The sequence below is a fragment of the Parambassis ranga genome, chromosome 7 (assembly GCF_900634625.1).
Source record: "Parambassis ranga chromosome 7, fParRan2.1, whole genome shotgun sequence".
Classification (NCBI taxonomy): domain Eukaryota; kingdom Metazoa; phylum Chordata; class Actinopteri; family Ambassidae; genus Parambassis; species Parambassis ranga.
Genome location: NC_041028.1, coordinates 20,628,986 through 20,656,976, shown reverse-complemented (window position 1 = coordinate 20,656,976; position 27,991 = coordinate 20,628,986). Strand labels below are relative to the sequence as shown.

At 45.8% G+C, this 27,991-nt stretch overlaps 1 protein-coding gene across 1 annotated transcript in view; it reads left to right on the top strand.

Annotated features, from left to right (window-relative positions):
* LOC114438877 (voltage-gated potassium channel subunit beta-2-like) overlaps nt 1–27,991 on the top strand; it is a 102,298-nt gene that overhangs the window by 35,130 nt on the left and 39,177 nt on the right. Inside the window, exons 8-11 of the mRNA XM_028410500.1 lie at nt 22,184–22,227; nt 22,338–22,424; nt 22,957–23,042; nt 23,156–23,276. Coding sequence (XP_028266301.1) covers nt 22,184–22,227; nt 22,338–22,424; nt 22,957–23,042; nt 23,156–23,276 — 338 coding nt within the window. The remainder of the gene's footprint in view (nt 1–22,183; nt 22,228–22,337; nt 22,425–22,956; nt 23,043–23,155; nt 23,277–27,991) is intronic.

Sequence of the window (27,991 nt, the reverse complement as noted above, 5' to 3'; positions counted from 1 at the left end):
TGGGTCCAATTCACGCACCGAACACAACAGAATGATCTGACCTACAAATGGACCCAGCAGACCAATTAGTTGACCCGGTGGAGCTCTTTTTCAGTTGGAGGGTCTTAAACGAGCACATGGTAAGGCTCCATGATGCCGTGAACTGGGTGGACCACATGCCATCTCCCCCCTCAGATGAAAGGGAGATTCAGCAGTGGTGTGCCCACCGAATGTCCCTGCTGCTGCGCTTAGGGGACCTCCATGGGGAGATGCAGAAGCTGCGGGTTAAGATGGAGGAGGTCCTGGTCACTGAGCCGTGGATGCACTCAACCTACCACCCTGTGTTCCGGAAGATGGAGGAGTTCCCCCCTCCGGTGGCTCCAGCACTCCCTGCCTGGGCCATTCGCCCAGCCCCTGCTACCCCTTCAGCTACTCCTTCCTCGCCTGTTCCTGCTTCAGCTGGCAGGTCGACGATGTCGCCCCCAGCTCATCTCTCCCTGGGTGTTCCTGCAGAGGCCGAGGGCTCCGTTCAACCCAGGGGGGCAGGTCTCCCCGCTCCGTCAGAGCTCCTCCCCGCTCCTTCAGAGGGCGGACTCCAGACGACGTCGCTCCTCCCCGCTCCGTCAGAGCTCCTCCCCGCTCCTTCAGAGGGCGGACTCCAGACGACGTCGCTCCCTGCTCCGTCAGAGCTCCTCCCCGCTCCTTCAGAGGGCGGACTCCAGACGACGTCGCTCCTCCCCGCTCCTTCAGAGGGCGGACTCCAGACGACGTCGCTCCTCCCCGCTCCTTCAGAGGGCGGACTCCAGACGACGTCGCTCCTCCCCGCTCCGTCAGAGCTCCTCCCCGCTCCTTCAGAGGGCGGACTCCTGGCGACGTCGCTCCTCCCCGCTCCGTCAGAGCTCCTCCCCGCTCCTTCAGAGGGCGGACTCCTGGCGACGTCACTTCCTCCCGAGCCACCCGAGGGTGGTCTTCCCTGTGCTGCCCCTTGTGAACTGTCCAACGAGACATTGGATTTTTTATTTTGTGGAACAGCTGTGGCTTTGACGTTGACTCTGGGGATAGTCTATTCGGATTATGTTGGACTTTCAGCCTCAGCCTCCTGTTCGGTCCTGGGTCACAGTCCTGACCCAGTAGAACCTTCAGCCGTTGTGACCGGTCTAGTCACCGAAGTTTCCTCGTCTCTGGTTTCCTGTCCGGCCCCCGGAGGGTCCTCGTCTCTGGTTTCCTGTCCGGACCCCGGAGGGTCCTCGTCTCTGGTTTCCTGTCCGGACCCCGGAGGGTCCTCTGCCTTGGCTTCGTCTCGGTCTTCCTGTCGGGACCCCGGAGGGTCCCCGGCCTCGTCTTCGGCTCTGGCCTCCTGTCCGGACCCTGGAGGGTCCCCGGCCCTGGCCTCCTGTCCGGACCCTGGAGGGTTCCCGGCCTCGTCTTCGGCTCTGGCCTCCTGTCCGGACCCTGGAGGGTCCCCGGCCTCGTCCTCGCTGGTGTTCTTCCGCCCTGACCCTGGAGGGCCCGCGTCTCCGTCTCTGGTGGTCTTCCGCCCGGACCCTGGAGGGTCCGCGTCTCCGTCTCTGGTGGCCTTCCGCCCGGACCCTGGAGGGTCCGCGTCTCCGTCTCTGGTGGTCTTCCGCCCGGACCCTGGAGGGTCCGCATCTCCATCTCTGCTGGCCTTCAGCCCGGACCCCGGAGGGTCCAGCTCCCTGTCCCTGCTGGCCTTCAGCCCGGACCCCGGAGGGTCCAGCTCCCTGTCCCTGCTGGCCTTCAGCCCGGACCCCGGAGGGTCCAGCTCCCTGTCCCTGCTGGCCTTCAGCCCGGACCCCGGAGGGTCCAGCTCCCTGTCCCTGCTGGCCTTCCGACCGGACCCCGGAGGGTCCAGCTCACTGTCTCTGCTGGTCTTCCGACCGGACCCTGGAGGGCCCATGACTCTGCCTCCACTGGCCTTTTGCTTTGGTGTTTTGGCCCCCTGGCCATTTTGACTCTGTTTTGGCCCCCTGGCCATTTTGACTCTGTTTTGGCCCCCTGGCCATTTTGACTCTGTTTTGGCCCCCTGGCCATTTTGACTCTGTGGCCTTTGGCCATTTCTGTACCTCGTCGTCCTCCTGAACTTTTGCCCATTGGGTCACCCTTTGTTGAACTTTGGCTCCTTGTAATTTTGTTTTGGTCCCTCCTCCGGGCCTCCCCCCTCCCTCCCGGCTCAGCTGCGCCTTTTGGTTTTCTTTCCTGGGACGTCTGGGAGCCGTCCCTTGAGGGGGGGGTACTGTTATGATCCTGTGTTTGTTCCTGGTTTTGTAATCTTATTGTTTATCCCTCTTGTCATTTATTAGTATTTTTGAGATTTGGTTCCTCTTTCTCTGCTCTTCCTCAGTCCTTCCCTCTCTCCTTCTGTTCCTCCCTCCTCCTTCTCTGCTCCTCCTCAGTCCTTCCCTCTCTCCTTCTGTTCCTCCGCCCTGATTATTAGCTCCCCCCTGATTGTGTTCACCTGTGTTTCACCCTCCTTATTTAAGCCTTGTGCTTCCCTTTGTCTTAGTCAGATCATTGTGTTTGTCACTCCCCGTGCCATGAACTTCTTCTCCCCAGGTTTGTTGTATAGCTTTGTATTTTTGTTGCTCAGTCGCAGTTTAGTTTGGTCTTTCTTGTACCCTGGACTGTGTTTTTGGCTTCATTAAAGCTCACCTTTGTTTAAAAGCTACTTTGGTCTGCATTTGGGTCCAATTCACGCACCGAACACAACAGATGTGTCAGTACAACAAATCTCTCAATATATGTAAAAATTGTTAGTGTGCAGTAACCTCCTCTTTACAGTAGGTGGCGCTGTCCACAGATGTCCACACAAGGTCGGGGTCGGGTCTGTATCACATGTAAAAAATTTGAGGATTTTAGGAGCATCCGTGGTGGAGTTATATCAGTTGCAGTACCGTATGTGTCCACTGGGTGGAGCCAGACACCATGAGAATAGTGGAGACCCGTCTGTGCATCAAACCTCAAAAAACATTTGATTCATACATGAAAAATGTCCAGAAGTAGTTACTTCCGGTTTCCTGTAGGTGGCGCTGTGCAGGTGACTCATGAGCATGCAGACGTGTGGGGGGACGGACCGTTAGGACATGAAAAACATTTGAGGACGCTAGGACGATGCACGGTGAATTTATAAGCAGTTGATGTTTCATGGCGAAGGTTCAACAGTCGCCACCGCCACGGGCAGCATGATACAGGAATCCACACAGTTGTCTCTGTGGGACTTCAAATCTGTGATCCTCATTTGGCTGTGTAATGACAGGGAAGGATTTAACAGTGTGCATGATTAAGCAGAGTGCATGTCAGTGAAGAACATGGCACTTCCTGTCTCCACCACAAGGGAGCGCCATAGATCATGATGACATAGAGACGTTCAGGGAGGGGCTCTGACCACGTGCAGAAAGTTTGAAGCCGTTTGGAGCAAGTATGTAGGAGAGAGAGCTGTTCGTGTATGAATGGCGAAGTGACGCCACAGCGGCCACGCCCTTTAACTTAGAGAAAAGCTTTTGATAACTTTTGATCAGCATGGTCTCTAGGTGACAGCGACCGAATATGAAGTCAATCGGTCGAAATCCCTAGGAGGAGTTCATCCGCATACCAAAGGTGGAAATCGCTGAAATTTGACCGCCTAAATCAAAATGGCTGACTTCCTGTGTGGTCTAGATCAATGGTGCAAGAGACTTTTATGTGCGCGTGGACGTGTTCTGTGTGTGTGCCGATTTTTTGTCTTCCTACTCCAAAAAAACCCCTATGGAGAGGGGTATTTTTAAAATTCAAGGGGGCGCCATTGAGCCATTTTGCCCCGCCCACTTATGAGACCCCATCAGTTGCTAGTACATGCCCCCGAGAATGTGTGTATGAATTTTCATGATCATAGAAGGTCATTAAGGTCATTAAATACTCAAACGTAATCTCACGGCGAAGGATCGACAGTTGGCGCCCCGCCACACGGACACCATTGCACGCAGCTTCACGGCCTTCATAGTGTAGCTTCACCAACTAGTTGGGAATGTTCTAGAGGTGAAATGAAGTTGATGCTGTCAACTATGTAGGAGCAGTACACGTCAGAGTAAAAAGAGGCCATTTCCTGTTACCAGCAGGGGGCGCCAAGAGTAAGTAAGGGTTTCAACATATGGAGGTGTTCAGGGCGGAGCCCTCGTCATGCTCATAAAGTTTGAAGACGTTTGGATAAAGTATGCAGGCGTGAGAGCTGTTCAAAGTTACATGGCGAAATCATGAATCGTCGCCAGACTTTGGCGATCCACAGAGGCCACGCCCTTTAAGTTAGAGAAAAGCTTTTGATAACTTTTGATCAGCAGGTAATTTTGGTGACCTCCAGCAAATTTCAGGTCAATTGGGCGACAGCTCTAGGAGGAGTTTGCTCACATACCAATGGTGTAAATCGCCAAAATCGCCATTTTCCATCCAAGATGGCCTTCGCACCACTCGGTGCTCGGGCCCTAATAATAAACACAGCAATTACAATAGGGCCTTCGCACCACTCGGTGCTCGGGCCCTAATAATAATAACACTTACAATTACAATAGGGCCTTCGCACCACTCGGTGCTCGGGCCCTAATTAAAGCTGGAAGCAGCGATGATCGGGCCCTCGCACTCCACGCAACCGCCCCCTCCCCATCACGCCGTCCATTCTCTCCCCCTCTCCCCCCACGAGCTGCAGCGATTTTGCCAGGGGTGGGAAAAAAAGCGGCAGACAGAGGCAGAGACATGTCAGAGCAACAAATCTGTCAATATATGTAAAAATTTTTAGTATGCAGTAACCTCCTGTTTACAGTAGGTGGCGCTGTCCACAGATGTCCACACATGGTTGGGGTTGGGTCTGTATCACATGTAAAAGACTTGAGGATTTTAGGAGCATCCGTGGTGGAGTTATACCATCTGCAGTACCTTATGTCCACTGGGTGGAGCCTGACACCGTGAGAATAGTGGAGACCTGTCTGTGCATCAAACCTCAAAAAACATTTGATTCATACATGAAAATTGTCAAGAAGCAGTTACTTCCGGTTTCCTGTAGGTGGCGCTGTCCAGGTGACTTATGAGCATGCAGACGTGTTGGGGGATGGACCATTATGACATGAAAAAAATTTGAGGACGTTAGGACGATGCACGGCGAAGTTATAAGCAGTTGATGTTTCATGGCGAAGGTTCAACAGTCGCCACTGCCAAGGGCAGCCTGATACAGGGAACCAAACAGGTGTCTCTGTGGGACTTCAAATCTGTGATCCTCATTTGGCTGTGTAATGACGGGTGAGGATTAAACATTTTGAGATAAGTGCATGTCAGTGTAGAACATGGCATTTCCTGTCTCCACCACAAGGGAGGGGCTCTAATAATAACATTTACAATTACAATAGGGCCTTTGCACCACTCGGTGCTCGGGCCCTAATAATAAACGCTTGCATTTCAATAGGGCTCTTGCACCATTCGGTGCTCGGGCCCTAATAATAATAATAAACGCTTGCATTTCAATAGGGCTCCTGCACCTTTCGGTGCTCGGGCCCTAATTAAAGCTGCAAGCAGCAATGACGGGCCCTTGCAGCCCTTGCGGTCCGCGGGACCAGCACCCGCCGCCTCTCCTATCGTCCCATGACCAAAAATACATGTATTTCCTGTGCTTTGGCGAAGGGTGAACTTTGTCGCGGTGCCACAGCCAGACCGTGTGACGAAGTGCTGCGTTTTTCATAACTTTTGGTCCCTAATGCCTTAAGAGTAAGCAGACCAAGTTTCAGGTGGATTGGAGAAATCCTGTAGGAGGAGTTCGTAAAAGTGCGGGGAGTGAAAACAGCAAAATGGTGCAGTTATTTCAAAATGGCGGACTTCCTGTGCGTTTTAGAGGATACCTCCCAGAGACCTTTTTTGTTGTCTAGAGGTGATGCATATGCATACCTATTTTCGTGTCTGTAGGTGAAACGGGGAAGCAGATCTCATTCCAGGGGGTGCTGCTGAGCCATGTGGCCACGCCCACATATGACGATGAGGTGATATGAAAAGGTTTACAGGGGCTGATGTCATGATAGAGTAAGAGGCAGGTAGGATGAACAAATCTAGAAACACAGAAGCTTTCTGAATGGTGGCGAAGGGTCACCTTTGTGGCGATGCCCCGCCCACACGGTGTAACATCGAGCTGCGTTTTTGATAACTTTTGCTCAGCCATGTCTTCAAAACCAGGTGACAAAATCTCAGGTCCGCCAGAGTATTTCCCTAGGAGGAGTTCGTTCAAATACGAAGTGTGGAACATGGATAATCAGCCTGAACACAATTCATACCGCCAGTAGGTGGCGCTATGAGAGTTTGTGGTCATTAGCATATCAATCTGTTCAGAACGGCAGGCTCAGCATGCCTGATTTTTTTCATCCACATAGGATGAAGCATGTGGGAGATACAGCCACAAATACATGTATTTCCTGTGCATTGGCGAAGGGTCAACTTTGTGGTGGCGCCACAGCCAGACCATATGACGGAGTGCTGCGTTTTTGATAACTTTTGGTCCCTGACCCCTGAAGGGTGAGTGCACCAATTTTCAGCCGTATCAAGCAATTCCACTAGGAGGAGTTCGCGAAACTGCGGGGTGTGCAAATTGGAACAAGGCGTGGTTTTTTCAAAATGGCGGACTTCATGTACATCGTGGAATTTTTGTCCAAGAGGCTTTTTTTCTTGTCACGAGGCGATACATCAGTGTACCGAGTCTGAAGTCTGTAGCACTTGCGGTGAATATTTTCACACATTAGGGGGCGCTGCAGAGCCATGCAGCCACCCTGGCCAACGGTGACAGTGTCAAGTCACGATTTTCGTCGGGGGACAATTGCCAAATGTGGTGAGTTTTTGAGCACATTCAGGGGGTCAAATCCGCGATACCGTGGGCGGAACAAGAATGACGTATAATAATAATAATAAAAAACGCTTGCATTTCAAAAGGGCTCTTGCACCATTCGGTGCTCGGGCCCTAATAAACGCTTGCATTTCAATAGGGCTCTTGCACCATTCGGTGCTCGGGCCCTAATAACACAGTTACCTGTGTGCAAAAGCTGAAAAGAGTCGGTTTTTGTTTGCAAACAAATTAAAAGAATGTTGTGTGTTAAAGTAATTTATATTCTCACAATATCCAGAAGGATAGACAACAAAAATAGCAAATACATTTCAATCATGAGAGACTCAGTGAACTGAATGAGAAAGATTTAGGAGGAGAGGCTGCTGGATCAGAAGATCCCCCCGGGGTCTAGACCTGGTGGTGGTGGAGAGCTGGAAGGCAGGAGATAGGAGGCCTTAACTGGCGTGGATCTGGTGGTGCTTGGGGTGGAGGAGGGTTGCCGGGTTCGATGAGAAGAAAGCTGGAGAGGAGATGGAGACTTTTAAATTTCGTGCTAAGCTGTGATTGGTCAGGAGAGGAATGGAAAGCAACAGCTGATTGGTGAGGGAGGTGCTTTCTATTAAGCACCTGACCAATAGAGCGGAAGAGTGGGGGAGGGGGAGCAGAGGAGTGACCCTAGTCACTGTTGTGTGTTCTTGGGCAAGACACTTCACCCTAGCCTGTGGCGCGCCTTGCTAGTCATTGTATGACACTGCTTGTGCAGCAGCCGTAATGAATTTCCCTCTGGGGATTAATACAGTATCTAAAATAAAATAAAAAAAAAAAATAATTCTACATGATGCAATGGTTTACATATAAAAACGGAGATACAAATTTACATGCAAAACATTACATGCCAACTACTGTCACAACTAGAAATCAACAAGGTACTACACACATAAGTGGGAACGAAGATGCAAGGTATTTACAGACTGTAATAACAACTGAACATTTGCTAGCAGATGTGAATGCAGCATTAAGAATGATCTCTACCATGACCATTACTGAAACCAATGAGCTGACATACAAAGCTTGAAGGATCAATATTCTCCATAGAGCAAAAGGCTGGAGGCTAAGATAAAGGCAATACGGAGAGAAGTAAGCCAGCTGTCAGCTGCAGAAAGATGCTATGAGGAAGGTGCCCAAGAAATAATGCCAGTTAACCATGGTCATGGAAACTGCCAACAGTGACTAGGCAGTTCCGGCCTTATTTTGAAATCACTGACTCCCCTCTCGTTTCAGGTGTCTTGACTGCCCCCTCCTCGTGTTCTCCCTCCTTCTCCTGGTGATCACCTGCTTCTCCCTAATGTGTCTCACCTGTGCCCATAGTCTACGTCTTCCCCTCACTTCACTGTAAAAACTCTTTTTTTTTTCTTTTTTTATAAGTTTAGTGAACTTCTTGGAATTTTAAGTTGGTAAAAATCAGTATTATCTATTTTAGCATATGCTAAAAAACTTAAGTAGAGTCTGCAAGAAAAGCAAAATATTTGATTTTAACTAAAAGAGCAGCATTTTCGCACTTATTTAAAATAAGTTACATTTAAATAAAAAATGTACATTTTTTTATTTGAATTAGGCTAATTCAGGTACTCTCATTAATTTAGACAAATTATTTATGCAATCCACTTCGAAACATTAGCTAGCATGGCTATAAACTTTAACAAATGAGGAAAGAGAGGTAATAGTTTCCAAAGTTTCAAAGCAGCCCGAACATCTCTGCTTCCACTGTCAGAGCAAATGTTCTGTTAGCTCTACTTTGACATTACTCTACCTTCAAAGTGCAGCTATTACCGACACAGCAACAACAGCTGATTAATTAGCATCGGACTCTTCAGACGAACAAGAGGACAATGTCTGTTGTTGTTTTTAGACCTTAATGTTACTGGATGAATGACAATGAGGAACGGTGCCATTGTTCGGCTGCTGCGGGTGGGTGGGTCGTGACGTTTTACTTTGAATATAAACAATTAAATTGAGTTCTGTAGAAGCAATTTATTATTGAAGTTCAGTCAAATCAATTTTATGATAGATAATATTACCAAAACATTCACACTTTTTACTTATGTGCAACTTAAATAAATTCAGAAAGAAAAGGGAATTCATTTACTGGAAGAAATATACTTTATAAAATAAAGTCCTACAGACATACCATTGGGCTTTTTACAGTGTTGGTGCCAGTTCGTCTTGTCTACTACCTGACTACCTTCAGTAGCCTAAGTAACGTCTTACCGAGTCTTAGTATTTTTGTCCTTTGTTTGCCTAGTGTGTTTTTGAGAACCATTGAGATTTAACTGAGTGGTGACTCAACCTGCTGTGTGTTTTTTTTCCCTCCTGCCGGCTAGCGCCGCGCTTGTGTTTTTACCCTGACACATAACAAGGGACATATACTGGATCTAGTTATTTCCAAAGGTCTGAACATCTCTGAGGTTGTGGTGACCGATGTTGCTCTTTCTGATCATTACTCTGTTGCGTTCAAAACGACCACCCCTGCTAATCCCAAAGGTAGAAGGAAAGGTGATCAGAAAGCGTCACATTAACGATAACACCTGTGCACTGTTCACACAGGCATTTGTACCATCACCAACCCTGCCCACAGCTCCTGTTGACAACCTTGTAAACAGTTTCAGTTCCAAAGTTATGACTGTTATTGATTCAATTGCCCCAATCAGAACCAAAGTTCTGTCAGGAAGGAAAAAGTCACCTTGGAGAAATGCCACACTGGTTAAAGCTCAAAAAAGAGTCTGCAGACAGGCAGAACGCAGATGGAGAAAAACTAAACTCCAGGTTCATTATAACATTTACAAAGAGAGCCTACATAACTACAACCAGGAACTGAAAAATGCAAGACAATCCTATTTTTCAGAGATCATCGATAGGAACAGCAACAATGCTCGCACATTGTTCTCTGTTATAGACAGACTAACAAACCCAGGAGTGTCAGTCCCACCTGAAGTGCTGTCTAAAAAGTCATTTTATTTTTTTTATTTTAGATACTGTATTAATCCCAGAGGGAAATTCTTCACAGCTATACAATGACTAGCAAGGCGCGCCACAGGCTAGGGTGAAGTGTCTTGCCCAAGAACACACAACAGTGACTAGGGAGGAGTTGGGATCGAACCACCAACCTTCCAGTTACTAGACAACCCTGCTATACCACAGCGCCACTGTTGTCCCCAATGCAATGACTTTGCATCTTTTTTCACAGATAAAGTGTTAAAAATAAGACAAACAGTCTGTAGCTCTAGCTCTGGCAAAACCATAATGTCACTTGTGTCCTCTCATCCACCAGTTAAGCTGGCACATTTTAACCTTCTAGATAATACAGCACTGACAGAAACTGTTAAACAGTTAAAACCCACAACATGCTCACTTGACAATCTGCCTACACATTTTCTTAAAAACGTTTTCAACTGCATATCGTCAGATGTGTTGCAGATAGTTAACTGAAAACTGCAGTAATCAAACCTCTACTCAAAAAATCAAATCTGGACGCTTCAGCAATAAATAACTACAGGCCAATATCTAACCTTCCTTGAATACTTACATGGGGTGGGCGATACTGAAAATTTCAGTATCGATCCAATACCAAGTAAATACAGGGCTAGTATTAAGATAAGATAAAATAAGATAAAACTTTATTAATCCCGAAGGAAATTCTTGTGCCAGAGGTATCAAGTTACATTACATGCCGCTAAGTACAGAGTATAAGAGTATAAGTATATTGCCGATACCAATACCAATACCAATACCGATACTTTTACTTTGAAATTTCATGATCATAAATAATTATTTTTTTTGCCTTCCTTTTTGCCTTTAAATAGACCTATCTGCATGTAGCCTAAATATGAAGAATAAAGATCCTTCAACAGTTATCACCAAAGCATAATTACTGTATACATATCATTATATAAACTTGTATAATTACATTATTAGATATATTTTGGAAAAAAAGATTTATTTCAGCTGGTGATATGATGACTGTTCAGTCATTCTGCTAAAATTGCATGTCTTATTATTGCACTCAGAAAGACAATATTAATTCATGCTGCAGATTACTCAATCTAAACTTTCACTTTTTTAAATCATCTACCTGGATATTCATGAGTGTTTGTGCAGTAAAGCCTTTGTCAGTGACCACTGTCTCTGGTTTGGGTATCTGCCTCTTCCTCCTCCCTCCGTTTACTCTGCAGCTTGAGGTCTTTGGGCTCTGCTGCTTTATGTTTGTGTAAATGAGTTGTGTTGCCACAGTGGCAGGTCGCTTTCCTGCACACCTCACAAGTAGCAGTTTCTTCTTCTACGTCTGTCGCTGTGAAATAACTCCAAACAGTGCTCCTCTTCCTCTCTGCTATCTCCATGATGCTAGCTGCAAATTACAGCCAATCAGGAGCTCACCCTGAATGGCCAGACAGTCCTGATCCTGAAGGATCACAAGAAAGAAACGGTCCCGTCCAACTATCAGCCAATACCATGCCCCTACTCAGGAACGGGACAAATCACTCCCTCTACATGGATGACATCAAGCTGTATGCCAACAGTGAACGAGACACTGATATATTGATACCTAGGAATATGACGAAGGAAAGAAAGCAGCCACAGCCAGATACCTGCAACAAGTAAGGCAAGTCCTGAGAAGTCAGCTGAGATAATCAAAGGATAACATGCAGACCACAGATATCAAGACATGAAAGCTTCTCACCATGCATGGAGGGTTTCACCCCAAATCTAACACTCAGAGACTATATGCAAAGCAAAAGGAAGTGGGCAGAGGCCTAGCGAGCATCAACGCCACTATCCAGGATGAAGAAGATGGCTCTGCTGGATGGAGTGCTCAGTGAGAGTCACAGGCAGTGGACACCAGACAATTGGGTCCAGGAGGAACCCTCTTGGGAGGAGAAACTTCTACATGGGATGTACCACCGACAGATAAAAAGGGGTGACACAGAGAAATCCTACTAATGAATAGTTTTAGGGATGACCTTCTGTATCCTTTTGTTCATCTTCCCAGGTTCTTTGATTAAGAAGAAGTGGACAATATCTGGTCTCAAAATTACTATTTATTCTAACAATGAAGAAGCAAATTCTGAGTCACACAAACAGAGATCTCTGTGGTTGCCCAGCATCAAGGCAGGAGAAAAACATACTCCTCTTTTACAAACACCTTTTATCCTATCTTGAGATCCCCAGAGGTATCATAAAATCATGTCCTCCCCTAATCCTGCACCAATGTGGTCAGCTCAGCTGCCATTTATTTTACCTTATTTGGTAATGGTTAAACCTGAGAGTCAGGAGAAACAGGAAGGAAATAGCAGGGGGTCCCACTCTGTTGATAATAAGCCTAAGTTGAACATAATTTCCCCTACAGGAATGATCACTTTCCCATAAGAGAGTGACTTTATGACGCGCCATAAAAGCTTACACCTCTTCCCCCATGTAAGTTCACTTGAAGTCCTGAAATCTCATAGGCTGTGGGTCAGATCTGGGGTGACCAGGAAAACACACTCACGGGAGGGGTGCCCCATTTTAGCATCATAAAATGGGGTCTAGGAGATGAACACATTCTTTCTGTCAAGATCTCGATTTACAACCTTAGCTTGATATCAACCAGAGCTGTCTCCAAAGAGCAGAAAACAACTAACAGAGGGAGTGAAGTACAAAATCTATGAGAAGAATGAAATTACACACTTCTCAATACATTCAGTATACCTGTCTTCCTTTGAACTTCTATAAAACTCACTAACACATAAGCACTCATAAAAACACATTACAGTAGTATGTATAGAGTAAACAAAAATGAAAACTTCATGTTAGGGAGACACCTCTAAATATGTGGACCTACACTACATAATAACACTATGCAAAATAAAATCTTTCACCCGACAATTCCCCCTTTTGAGCTCTTAAAAGAGCTCACAACAAAGCTTCCTCTTTCTTACTCAGGCACCTCTGCTGCCAACAAAGGCATGACATACACCTATATCCTTCTTTTCAATAGCTGATGCAATTAACCTATTAACTAAACAGTGCATACAGGGAATACAACAACCACCACCACCACATGTAGTTAAAATACCAAAGAATGCTGCAAAAGAAGTGATTAATGACCATGCCATACATATAAAATCAACAACAACAAACAACAGCGATTACAGACAACCACCCCACACTCTCCAGTGTCCTCACAAATTCATCTCCTCAGTCAGAGTCTTCTTGATAACAGGAACCCGATCTTTCGCTCCTGAAACTGAAATCCTTCCTCTTGACAACCATTCACTCACGCCAGCTGAAATTCACTGTCACATCCTCTTCAACCAGGTAGGGTAGACTACCTACTGGTCACACTCTGCTTTCAGGGGATTATTCTGCCCCTTGTGTTTTCTCCTCTTCCTGAATGTCAGCCAGCATCTGTCCTGGCTCTGAGGCCGGGATTCACTGGCTCCAGTGATACCAGACGTCTCCTCTCCCTTTCAGCCGCACCGCATGGGAGGTGCGTTCCATCATCTGGTAGGGGCCAGTACACCTTGACTCCGACCATTTCCTCTTTATCACCTTCACTCAGTGTGTGGTGTGTCCTCATCTGGTCTCTCAGTTTCTCCTTTCACCTTATAAATTTGGTCTGTGCACAGATTTTAGCCAATCTTTGTTTCAAATTTTGGTTCATCCTTTCCACCTTTCCCTATGACTGTGGATAATATACCATACAATACCTACATTTAGGCCTAAAGCCTATGCCACCTATTCCGGGTTTAAACTCTTGAATAAGACCCTTTCTCCTGACCTGATTCACTCTAGGAATCCATGCTGTGGAATATAATAATCAAACAAATCACTTCAACACACACCTTTTTTTCTTCAGGCCACGCTTCTGGCCACCATATAAACAAATCCTCTACTATCTACACCAGGAAGTACTGACATTCCTGGTGTTTCTCTACCATGTCTGTATAATCCATCACTATTTCCTGTCCTGAAACTTACTGGGAGTGGAAAACTTCCCATGTCTGACTTCACTATGTGTTTGGAATTATACTCATACATATTTTACACTGTTTTAAATTAAAAATCGAGTATACTGAATGTATTAAGAAGTGTGGAATTTTATTCTTCTCATATAACTTAGTTTTGTAGCTGACTCCCTCTTGTTTTTCTGCTCTCTTGGGATAGCGCAGGATGGTACAAGATGGTCATAAATTCAGACCAAGGACAGCAGGGCCTCTGACATGATAAAAGCCAGATTCTATAGGAATGTGTTTTTCTCCTGAGTGCTCCACAGGAGTGCGTGTGTTTGTGTGTGTGTGTGTGTATAATTACTGCGTTTTTCTCTATAAGCAGTTATTACTTAATAGTATTGATCTTTATAAGTGTTTAGGTTTTATGAGGTTGCACAGAATCAAAGTGGGTCCAGTATTGTGTAAAACATTAAGATGTGTTTTTCTTTATACTTGCAGCCCAGTGGGGAGGGGGGATATAGATGCCCCTGTGGGCTGGCAGGTGGGAATGCCCATGGGGTATATCAGTGTTTGAATTCCATGTCCAGTGGTTGTTGCTGCGTGGTTGTTTGTTGTTGTATTGTTCTTGTTTGTTTTTTGTGTGCAAAAACCCAGAGCTCTGTTAGTGTGACTCAGAACTTGCCTCATTGTTTATTAAATTGTAATTTGAGACCAGAAATCATCTGCTTCTTCCTCATCAAAAAGACTCGGGAGGTGATCAGAAGAAACAAGGGAATTTCACCCCGACAACAGCCAGAATACAGGACAACACAGGGACTACCAAAACATTATGAAACACCAAATCATACTAAGAAAAGAATAACTAAAAAACAAGGAATTAAATTACCACTCACCAAAACAATTAAGAAACAAGGTAAAATCATCAATAAACACAGGATCATGACAATATTGACCTATTGACCTTGATTTTGACTGAAAATGCCAAAAAAATCTTCTTTTAAAAGGTTATGGGTAAAACTGGGACGTGTCATTTGTACATCGGAGAGACATTTAAGATATTACACTACAACTGTAAAAACGTGTGTTCAATATGATTCTATTATTATAATACAGCATTTCCTCGCAAAAAATAGCAGTAGAAGAATATGTGAACTTTAAAGTTGTTCATTTTAACTAAACTTACAAAATTTTGACACCGGAATTGCAACTTGAAAATAACACTATACTATGCAAATTATTATATTATGCAAATTATTACTGTTTTGACAGATACTGAAATACCATTTCTTTTTGCCAGGCAATTAATTTTAAATAAGTTCATGTTCAAGTCAATGGAAGTAAAACCATGAATAACTATCATGTTGCTATCATGCTTGCACAAAGAGTGCCTGTCCCCCTTACTAAAGTTTCTTTGTTCAAAAGCCTCCAGGACAATAATTTACTGGAACCTAATAGCATTCCTAGGAATCGCTAGCTTTTCAAGTCAAAGTAAAATTAACTTTGACAATGGTTTGGGGACATACTGTCGCCCTACAGACAACTGTATCTGTGTGTTGTGTCTGTGACACTGGGACAGAGGAGTAGCGGAGACTGAGCTAAACTGAGAGAGAGGTATATCCTGGTGCAGCCAGGATAAAAGTTTTGTTGGCTAGTGATCTAGCATTCACCAGGGCCATCCTGACCGGAGCTGGAGCCGATGCATTAGCCGTCTGTATGATCCGAAGAAGTGGCCGCAAGTTGTGCAGGTTCCCCCTGTGCCCATGAAGGTGGCGAAAGGAGAAGTGACAAGTCCGCGGTCCCTCATCTGTGCCAACCATCGTAACCAGGGAGGAGGATCCAGGAACGCTACTTTTATAACAAGCTGTAAAAAAAATTAAATGACACAGCCAGACACATATTCTGTAAACGATGTAATGTCACTTTTGAGCTGGCGGAAATCAGCTAGTTTACTGATATTGCAGTTCTTCTCATCTCTCAATACTTATTCAACTAAATTGTGCGGGGGAAGCCTGCACAACTTGCGGCCACTTCTTTGGATCACGGCTAATGCGCTGGAGCCTGGTAAATGCTAGATCACTAACCAACAAAACTTTTATCCTTAAGGATTTGTTTATGTTGCACCAGTTGGATTTTCTGTGCATAACAGAAACATGGATGACTACCGGTGAGTCCAGTGCTCTTTGTAGTGCGCATGTATGGGAAACGTGTGTAGCCTGTTACAGACGCTCCCGACTCCCTTTACGGATTATCTATCTTTTAATTACTTATTTTGAGTTTTTACTGTAGGATGTTTTCTCTTCCCTGCTACACGGCAACAGGAATGTTATAGGATTTTTGGTATTTTTGTCCATCGTTACGCACTTTGGCCAGCATAACGATGCACCTTCCAGTGGCTTGCAGTGTTTACACCAGGTATCAGCTGTTCAACCTGAGGCCAGCCACCGTTTCAAATAATACACCGGAGAAATCCCTCCTGAATGCTGGCGCAAGACACACAGTGGATGCAGAGGAAATAAAAAGCTATGGAGGAAAAGGGAGGCAAGCTTATGATGAAGAACTTTAAGCCATGTCTCCCCTCCATCGTCATGGGCAACGTGAGGTCCCTGGCAAACAAGATGGATGAACTGACAGCACTGTCCCAGAGTCAGAGGGAATACCATGAGTGTAGTGTTATGTGCTTTACAGAGACATGGCTGCACCAGGATATACCTGATGACAATACAACAGTTCAACGGTACAACAGTACAACGGGATTCCACACGGTCCGTGCGGACAGAGACAACTGGGAGCTGCCGGGAGCAGCAAAGGCAAAGGTGGGGGGCTTGCCATGCTCGTTAATAACCGGTAGTGTAATCCAGCTCGCATCACGGTAAAGGAGCGCATCTGCAACCCGGATGTGGAACTATGTGCTGTCGGACTACGTCCATATTACTTACCCAGAGAGTTTTCTCATGTCGTCCTGGTGATTCTGTATGCTCCACCCTCTGCTAACCCCAGCACGGCATGTGACATTATCCACTCTGCAATAGCACGGATACAGACTCAGCACCCGAGTGCATTTATTGCTATCTCAGGTGACTTCAACCACATCAACCTGGACAAAACTCTTCAGACTTTCACACAGTTTGTGAACTGTCCCACCAAGGAGGGAAGAACAATATACCTGCTGTATGCTAATGTAAGGGATGCTTACAGCTCTTCCCCCTCCCCCCACTGGGCAGGTCAGATTACAGTCTGATTCATCTCACCTCACCTCGTGTTAGGCGTCTGCCCGCAACTTCAAAGACTGTAAGACTGTAAGATGGACAGACGAGGCAAATGAGACACTTCAGGGCTGCTTTGAAGTGACTGACTGGCAGTCACTCTGTGAACCCCATGGCCAGGACATTGATGGGATCAATGAGTGCATCACTGGATACATAAACTTCTGTGTGGACACTGTTGTTCCAGTTAGAGCAGTAAATTGTTACCCCAATAACAAGCCATGGGTGACTAAGGACATTAAAGCCATTTTAAACAGAAAAAAGAAGGCATTCAGGGCGGGCGACAGGGAGGAGGTGCAAGCTACACAGAAGGAGCTGAGAATAAAAATCAGGGAGGCCAAGGAGAAGTAAAGGAGAAAGCTGGAGTGGAAACTTCAGCAAAACAACATGAAAGAGGTGTGAAGTGGCATGAGGACCATCACTGGTTACAGGTCGAGCAGCAGTGGTGGAGTTAATGGCAGTGTGGAAAGGGCCAATGAGCTGAAACTGTTTTTTAACAGATTTGATACAGTGACCCCAATTCACCCTGCTAACTGACTCTTCAGCCACTTCACCCGCCCTCTCTCCCCCCACAGCTCATCTAGATGGCCCTGCTCGCACCTCGTCCTCAGACCCTTCGGCTGACAGTCAATCACCTGGGAATTACTGGTTCCCCACCTTCACCACAGAGCAGGTGAGAAGACAGCTGCAGAGACTCCACACAGGCAAAGCTGCAGGCCCTGATGGTGTGAGCCCCAGGGTCCTGAAAGCCTGTGCCCCCCAGCTAAGTGAAGTACTTCATCATGTCTTTAACCTCAGCCTGAGTCTTCAGAGAATCCCCGTCATATGGAAGACATCATGCCTCGTTCCTGTTCGAAAGACGCCGCGTCGCAGCGACTTGGCCCATGGCTCTGACGTCACACATTATGAAACAGTTCTGTCAGTCAGTGTGAAAGAAGCCAGGGGGCTCAGTTCCCTCTGAAGAGACTGCTAATTTCTGATCTCCTAGAAGTGCTTGTATTGGAATGCCTCCACACACATAGTCCATTTCCCTCCATCTAGCTAAATATCCAGTGTCGCACCGCTGTACTATGGTTTTTAATTGGGCCGAAAGGAAGTAGTCTCTTAAATTAGGAAGTGAAAACCCTCCATCTTCCTTCCGGACAGTTAAGGTACTGTACTTTATCTTCGGCTTCTTGTTCCATATAAAGCGTGATATTTGTTTATTCAATTTGTGAAACTAATTGGTATCTTCACTGGTAAAGACATGAATAAGTACAACAGCCTGGGTAAGATTGACATTTTAACTAACTCTAAAACACTAATGTGCCAACTTGGGTCAACTTCATGGCGTTGCCCCGCCAACACGGTGTAACATTGAGCTGCGTTTTTTAAAACTTTTGCTCAGCCATGTCTTTAGAAGCACATGACAAAATCTCAGGTCTATCAGAGGGTTTCCCTAGGAGTAGTTCGTTCAAATACGAGGTGTGGAATATGGAAAATCAGCCAGAACACAATTCATACAGCCAGTAGGTGGCGCTATGAGTGTATTATGTGATTAGCATATCAATCTGTTCAGAATGACAGGCTCAGCATGCCTGATTTTTTTCATCCACATTGGCTGAAGTATGTGGGAGATACAGCCACAAATACATCCATTTTCTGTGTGTTGGCGACATCAACTTCATGGTGGCGCCACAGCCAGACCATATGACGAAGTGTTGCATTTTTTGATAACTTTTGGTCCCTGACCCCTTAAGGGTGAGCGCACCAATTTTCAGCCATATCAAACAATCCTCCTAGGAGAAGTTCGCAAAAGTGCAGGGAGTGAAAATTGGAACATGGCGTGGTTTTTTCAAAATGGCAGACTTCCTGTAGGTCCAGGAATTTTCACCCAAGAGGCTTTTTTTCTTGTCACGAGGTGATACATCAGTGTACCGATTTTAAAGTCTTTAGCAGTTGCGGTGAATATTTTCACACTTTAGGGGCGCTGCAGAGCCATGCAGCCACGCCCGCCAACGGCGATGGTGTTAAGTCGAGATTTCCGTCGGGAGACAATTTTGTACCAAATTTGGTGAGTTTTTGAGCATGGTCAAGGGGTCAAGAACGTGATACCGTGGCTGGAACAACAATCACGTATAATATACGCTTGCATTTTAATAGGGCTCTCGCACCACTCGGTGCCCGGGCCCTAAATATTGCCAGCTGACACAATCAAATGCTTTTTCCACTTCAAGACTGACCATCACAGGTTCAAGTTTAGATTCCTGCAATGTTTTGTATTATGTGAAGGAACCGTCTAATATTGTCCTGCGTTTGACGGCCTCTAATGAAGCTAGTCATCATTATCAATGAGTTCTGTCACAAAAGATTCCATTCTGTTTGAAATAATAGCTGCATATAATTTATAATCTTGGTTCAATATTGAAATGGGCCTATATGAACTGCACAACTTTTGGTCTTCCCTTTCTTAGAAATGACAGAAATTATAGCTTTGTTCCATGAAGGGGGAATTGATGTGTTCTCAAGTGTCCAATTAAGGGACCTTAACAGTACTGGGGTTAGGTCAGTTTCAAAAGCTTTACACCATTCCGCAGGCAGGCCATCTGTCCCTGGAGTTTTGTTATTTTTTAATTTCTTAATTGCCTTTTCTAGCTCTTTTACTGTAATTTGGGCAGTCAAAGATTTATTTTGATATTCCCCCATTGAGGGTAGGTCTAAGTTTTCTAAGTTTAGAAATATTTTTGTATTTTCTATATTATTTTGATTGGGTTGAGTGTAAAGAATTTCATAATACGTTTGGAAAGCTTTCCCAATTCCCTCTAAATTTGTATGTAGTTTTCCAGTTTTGGCATTCTGTATTGAGCAGATAGATTGTGTTATCTGTGTTTTCCGAATTTTCCTAGCCAACATTTTCGTAGCCTTAGGTCGATTGTTCTATGAATAAAGTGAACCTGTAACCCTGTGACTACAACCCTCGGGTCAGGAGCATTATGCCAAATTAACCACACCTCTGGGTGTGCACTCCACAGTATATGAATGACGCGCGTACGCACACTCACCCTCTTTCTATCCGCCGGGCAATGTCCCAGCCAGTCACCGAAAGAGAGTGACCTAGACGGTTACAGGTTTACTTTATTCATAGAACCCTGTTTACATCTGTAAACAATCATTTTATTTCAGTTAACCTGTGACAACAATATGCTAAATCAGTCACAAAAAAGGCGAGTGACACCCAACAGGAAGGCAGCTGTTAATAACAGAAGAGAGCACACCAACAATTGCAGGCAAATGCAATATAATCTATTACAAAGTTGTTGAACAAAAAGTTATTCTGGGACAACCATTGGAGTGATGGGCAAGCAATACTACCCAGAACATAATAAGCTCCATAAAAACATGGAGAACAAGAAAACAAATTATCTGTATTTCCAGCACATATAGCAGTTTTGACAATAAAGCTGACTTTGACAAAAGTCACCCATCCATCACAGCTCCAAGAACAGCTGAGGGTATGGTGAATGCCGGCAGGTTCAGCCTATAAAACCTGATAAAGGTTGAGGAGGATGCCCAACTGGCAGCGTCACACACCTCTTCTAGTGACGCACCTCTAAACAGTGCCCATGATGCAGCCATCCCCTGTGTAGAGTGGGCGACCACTCGTGATGGGGGAGGTTGCCCTGCCCTGTGCATATAGGCCAGTGCAAAGAGGTCAACCATCCAATGGGCAAGACGATGTTTCATTACAGGCTGTGGTCTCACCATAAGTCACAAACTTACTGAGTGCGGTCTACACATACCCTCACAGGACACAAATAGTGAAGTCTGTTGTCCTCCCCCGTATGGTGTGGCGGAGGATAAAACAACTCCAACACCAGGGGTCCAGTGAAAAAGTTGGGATACAACACTTCGGGCTGGAAAGGCACTAAATGAACCACCCTGTCGTTTTCACCAAACTGCAGGCAGACCGTACCAACTGAGCGGGCAGCCAGCTCACTCACCCGCTTAGCTGAAGTGATGGCAACCACAAAAATAGTCTTCAGACTGAGAAGGCGAAGGTCCAGACCAGACAAGGGTTCAAATGGAGGCAAGCAGAGCACTCTGAGGACCATCCAAAGATCCCAGGAAGGGCGCAACATGCGCCATCCAAGGTCTCTGGGGCCATTTCAGGGCCACCAAGAGCACACGGGCCCTCAACAGCCTTACCCTGTGGATGAAGGCTGGAAGCAGAGGAAGTAGAACTGATGAAGCTGCTTGGATGAGCAGCAAAACGCCTTCAAGCAAAACTCTACAAGTCCAGACGCCTTGCTTCAATCTTCCCTACGTATTATGACCTGGATGACTCAAATCATCAGCAAGTGGAGGAAAGGCATACAGCAGCAGCTGAGGCCATGGAAGGCTCAGTGCGTCGGTCCCCAACGGTCCCTGTGGGCCGTGCATTGAGGACCACAGAGAATAGAATAGAATGTGATACAAGTACAGATATACAAGTACACAGCGAAATTAAGAGTGCCAACGGGTGCACCAGGCCCAGCATCAGCAGGCATCTCTGGACGGGGTGCATGTGCAAGAGAGCAAGGGGGGGACTACCTGAACCAGGAGGCCCATGAGGAGAAGGCAGAGTCCCCAGCTGACCCGAGAGTATTGGCGGAATTGGTCTAGGCAGGCCAAGAACGCCTGCTGTCTGCCTGGAGACAGAATGATAGACGCTGTTCTGAAGTCGAGGACCGTGGCCAGGAAGGTGGTCGACTGAGAGGGCAGCAGGTTGCTCTTTGCGAGGTTTGACCATAGCCCCAACCCCTGAATATGGTGCAGAAGGAGCGCTCCTCTGAAGCTGCACAGATTAGCCAGTCGTCCAGGTAGTTCAGGATCCTGAGCCCTGACCGCCTCATGAGTGCAAGGACTGCATCCATGCTACTTAGCTATCCAAGTTAAGTAGCCGTGTCTAGTGCCTTAGCTCACACCACCACAAGTGATACACCAGACAACAGCAGGAGAGAATGAAAAGGAAGAGCGGGGGGTTCTGCCATGTGACAAATTCTAACAGCATTATGCTTGAATGTATTCAAGAGCAATAACCAATACACAGCTGAAATGGAGTGGATTCTACAATGACAGATGCTTCTATTTTTCAGAGCAGAAATGGAGAGAGGATTATCCAGAAAACATATAATTGAAGGTAAGATTTATTGTGAATACATTTATCTTTAAGAAGAACACAACAAAGTAGTAGTAAATTGTGTCTGTTACTACACCCACAAAACACAACATATTATTTTTATGAAACAGGTTTAAAAGCATCGTTAGACAGACTTCAGCTGGAGTACATTGATGTGGTTTTTGCAAATCGACCAGATCCTAACACACCTATAGAAGGTAGGTGTTCAACAGATCAGATCAAAGTACTTTTTCTATATTTTCTGAATACTTAGAAATTATGTGATATTTCTGTTTTTCCTTTCTAATAAATCTGCAAAAATGTCAACAATTCTGTGTTGCATTGGTTGGAGGGAGCTCAACATCCTGGTTCTGATTCTGGTTTGGACTGATCATAAGAACTTTTCATATATACAAACTGCAAAAAGCCAGCTCACCTAGGAAATAGATAGTCATCCATGAGCCCCCTTAAATCCGAACCAGCTTTAGGTAAAGGAGCTCCTTTTTAAAAACCTCAGTTATTGCTGACGGGTATGGTCCCAAACCCACAAAGCGTTACTCTGTTCTTTCCTGGAGAACAAGCGTTTTGCCAACCATCACCGGACTACTGTTGGATTCCTGCTGCAGGAGCAGTTAAAGCAGATCTCTGCAGTGGACATTTTCCCAAAGACTGAGTAGTTCATTGTTTTACTTTCTTTTCTGTATAATTATTAAATCATTTAAACTTCTCTCATTTGTACTGGTATGGTAGAAACAGTGAGGGCAATGACCCATGTGATCAACCATGGGATGGCCATGTATTGGGGTACATCACGATGGACCTCCATGGAAATTATGGTGAGTTGTAAAGTCATTTATAAAGTGAATTATGGGTTTTCCTGTTCTTTGTCATATTCAATATTTTGAATTACTTTTTGGTCTATTTACAATAGTTCTTGTCTTTTGTGTAGGAGGCATATTCTGTGGCACGACAGTTCAACCTGATCCCACCTATATGTGAACAGGCAGAGTACCATATGTTCCAGAGGGAGAAGGTTGAAGTGCAACTTCCTGACCTCTTTCACAAAATAGGTAAGTAGCTGCTGCATTCCGAAAGAACACGATTATGAGCAGTGTTGGGAAGATTACTTTAGAAATGTAATTGGTTACCATTACAAGTTACCCTGTCAAAAATGTAATAGTAGTGTAACTATTTCAATTACTTTATGAAAGTAATGTAACTAATTACATTTGATTACATTATAATTACTTTTCTTAATTTTGAATGAATGCTCCCAACTGTTCCATATTTACATTTTAAAACCTTACAGCAGTAGCCCTAACTTAACACAATAATAAAATCAATTACTAGATTGAATTTCAGTATCTCTTTTTACTGAAGTGAGGGGTCAGCGGTTGAACCAGACAGGCTAGCACATACACACACCCACAAACAAAAGGGGTCTTAGTGGGTGTTGTGAATTGTCTCAGATTGTTAATAAACAAGCTTACGGTAATATTAAAACACCAGGTGTAGTCTTGAGACAAAGAAACATAATTTTAACATATCTGAATGTAAACCTTCACAGCAGTCAACATACTTGGCAAATGCAACCAAATCAGTGCTTATACTTTTGAAGGCAGTTGTGAAAAAGAACATTAGTGTTGGCCCGACAGCATACAAGACAGCATCCTGTGATACACTGAGTCGTGCTGCTATCCTTGTTTGTTTCAGAGCTGGTTCAGGTTCACTTAGGAAGTGCTGGCTGATCCATCTTCCCTCTCATCAGGCAGACTGGATGTGCTCAACAAGACCCTTGGGTGTTCCCTCTAAAAAAGTGGATTGAAATGATGATTAGATCATTAGAACTATTATACTTTTTCTTCTACAAAAACAGATTAAAATGTATGTGCAATTTAACAGAAAGTATGATACTATGTTGACCTAATGATAAAATTCAGCCAATAGCCTACTGCTTAATGAGCCCAAAGTGGTTTTGTTCAGTCCTGGATAGCTTTTGTCTGCCATAGGCATTGCACCTGCGAGAGCACGGCACCGATCCCCACATCACTGGCGTCTGTGTCCAGTATCATGTCGCCCCCGTCATGGGGGTAACCAAGGACCGGAGCGGTAGTTAGCCAGTGTTTCAGTTCATCGAAAGCTGCCTGGCATTCCACAGTCCATTGGAAATGGCAAGGTCCAGCGTGCTGAACCACTTGGCAGTAGAGAGGGTGAAGTGTGTCTTGAATCCGGGGCAGTGTGTACGCATCTTTAACAGTGCAGTTGTTCAGTGCTGTATAATCAATACAAAGGTGGAATGCCCCGTCCTTTTTGCGTACCATGACTATTGGTGATGCCCAGCTGCTGTGGCTTCTGCACGCCAGTCCAGCTTCCAAACTCTGCTGCACCTGTTGGTCAGCGCTGTGCTGCTTCTCTCTCGCCATCCGGCGTGGTGGTTGCTTCACTGAGACACCTGGCCTGGTGATGATGTCATGCTGCACCAAACGAGTGCGGCCAAGGTCATGGGGCCTGGTGGAGAACACACTGCCATAGGTGTGCAGCAGCTGGGCTAACTGGCGCCGCTCCTCCAAGCTTAGCAGAGCTCTGAATGTAAAGCTCAGTCAGGTGTCTGGGGAGAGACAGGGGGCTTCCTTGAGTCTCCACAGTGGTGTGGGGTGTGGTGTTTGGTGGCTGGTGGGACTTAACCTCCCCTTTAAATGGTCCTCTCATATGGACGTTTCCTCGCACAACATACTCCTCACCAGAAACCGTGGTGTTTCTGCATGTAGAAGGGCAGTCCCTTTTCATGTGCCCCACACCGGAACCGTTGTGACAGCGTACCTCTTCCCAGTTGATATTTTTAGGACCCCTCCATCTCTGTGCTGTATGGGTGGGCTCATGTAATTGAAATTTCTGGCTTGTGACTGGGGTTGAAGTGGCAGGCCGTTGCTCCAACAGTTTCTGTTCAATTTCTGCATGACCTACAGCATTAGTGAAAACTTCAACACCAGTGCCATCATACTGCCCAGGACGCAAGGTGGGGACTCTTTCTTGTTGGTTGCAGTCCTCCTCGCCCTGATGGCTGATCATACGCATCAGGAGCCTGTCGTACACATGGTTTGGGTTGTTTACATCTGAGCACACGTGCTGTCTGACAACACGGTCAGGTGAATGTCCCTAGTTAATGTCTCTGGATGAGTCATCACAAAACGTGTACTTTCGAACATGTGGCACAACGATGGTGGTGGCAAGAAGCTGGTGTGCTTTGAATATAACTGTTTTGGTGGGCAGGAGAAAAGGGGTTTGAATGAGGAGTCGCAACAGTTGTGTATGGGTACTTTAATGATTGGGCAGGATTCTGATGATTATACACATCCAGAGGGGGGTTGCTGTTCAGTACACTTCCATGGAAACGACTGTTGGCTGGAAATGCCTCATAGCATTAGCGAAGGGGTTAGTGGATGCTAAGTGGGGTCGGAGCACCTCATGTGTTTCACTCATTATCTGCCCCAGCCGAGCGGGCTCATGGTCACAGAGATGATGATGTCCATGCCGTTCATATATGTCATTGTCTGTTTGTCTCTGTATTTGACTCAAGTTTACTGTGGCTGGCGACATAAATGGGTTGGAATAGGTTGTAGCTTGCTCGCACATGTCTGCAGACGAGTATCTGCTGGGTGCCGCCATCTTGGTCCGCCTGGCGTTGTAAACAATATTTTCGGCTAACTTAACCGCTCTGATATTTTCTGGGCTTCTTTATCTCACCAGTACTGTGTTTGTAGACATGCAAGAGTCCCTTCGTGGTCGCCAATGTTAACCTTTTCCTGCTTGGAGCTCCCGACCGTAGCCGAGAAGCGCAGAGGAGCGATGGACAGCTCCAGGGACGAGCTACGCTCGTAGTTAACTCCCCACCGTCACACAGATCAAAGAAGACCGCAACACTCCTTTTGCAGGGTGGCAGCTTTATTTTCCTTTCCTTCCACACTGTACATGAACTTTGTTTAGCAAGCACTCTTCTCATCAGTCAATAACTTTTTCCCTCTGTGGCCAGATCAGAAACTGGTCACTTAACACAATGCAGGGGACAGGTGTGTGATTTCTTCATCTTTTTATTCCACAACTAGAAGTGTTGGGATCAGTTAACCAAGCCAACATAAGGCTTCTCACATAAACCAAATAACATAAAAGAAAATACGGCAGTGGGGCTGATAATAAAAAGAAACACAAACATTTATCAATCACCCACTTAGCTTATACATCATAAATACTGTATGCTAAATGAACATAAACTTACAAGAGCAACATTAAAAGTAGACCTAGCTGGGCGAGGCTGTCGTCTCTCTCTTCTTCACGCTGCTTAAACACAATAAGAAACTCGGTGTCGACATGTGTCACTCTTTAATGGCTCGAAACGTGTAGCGACTAGCTACTGCTATTAGCATTACCTTTCACGCTGTCGCACCCTCGCAGACGTCCGTAACACACACTGCAGCGACACCTCTTCAACTCAGATAGGCTCCGTAACGTATCGGCCACTAAGGCTCTCACCGTTTTGGTTAAAACTTTACGAGCTAGCCCTGCTCGGAGGACACCAACCTCAACCCGTTCGCTCAGAAGAAAAAGGAGGAAAAAAAGGAAAACAAACTCGAACGGTGGCGGATGCAGCCGAAGCAGGAGCACCTCAGCTTGCCACCTACTGACCACAGTATACAACTACAACACACGCTGAAAATACACACTGTTTCCTAGAACTACACTCAACAAAAATATAAACGCAACACTTTTGTTTTTGCTCCCATGTTTCATGAGATGGACTTGAAGATCTAAACTTCATTCCAGATACACAATATTACCATTCCTCTCAAACATTGTTCACAAATCTGTCTAAATGTGTGATAGTGAGCACTTCTGCTTTGCTGAGATAATCCATCCCACCTCACAGGTGTGCCACATCAAGATGCTGATCTGACATCATGATTAGTGCACAGGTGTACCTCAAACTGCCCACAATAAAAGGCCACCCTGAAATGTGCAGTTTTGTCTCACAGCAAAATGCCACAGATGCCACAAGCATTGAGGGAGCGTGCAATTGGCATGCTGACAGCAGGAATGTCAACCAGATCTGTTGCTCGTGCATTGAATGTTCATTTCTCCACCATAAGCCGTCTCCAAAGGCGTTTCAGAGAATATGGCAGTACATCCAACCGGCCTCACAACCGCAGACCACGAGTAACCACACCAGCCCAGGACCTCCACATCCAGCAGGTTCACCTCCGAGATCGTCTGAGACCAGCCACTCAGACAGCTGCTGAAACAATTGGTTTGCATAACCAAACAATTTCTGCACAAACTGTCAGAAACCGTCTCAGGGAAGCTCAACTGCATGCTTGTCGTCCTCATCGGGGTCTTAACCTGACTCCAGATCGTCGCCGTAACAGACTTGAGTGGGCAAATGCTCACATTCGATGGCGTCTAGCACGTTGGAGAGGTGTTCTCTTCACGGATGAATCTCGGTTTACATTGTTCAGGGCAGATGGCAGACAGCGTGTGTGGCGTCGTGTGGGTGAGCGCTTTGCTGATGTCAATGTTGTGGATCGAGTGGCCCATGGTGGTGGTGGGGTCATGGTATGGGCAGGCATCTGTTATGGACGAAGAACACAGGTGCATTTTATTGATGGCATTTTGAATGCACAGAGATACCGTGATGAGATCCTGAGGCCCATTGTTGTGCCATACATCCATGAACATCACCTCATGTTTCAGCAAGATAATGCACGGCCCCATGTTGCAAGGATCTGTACACAAT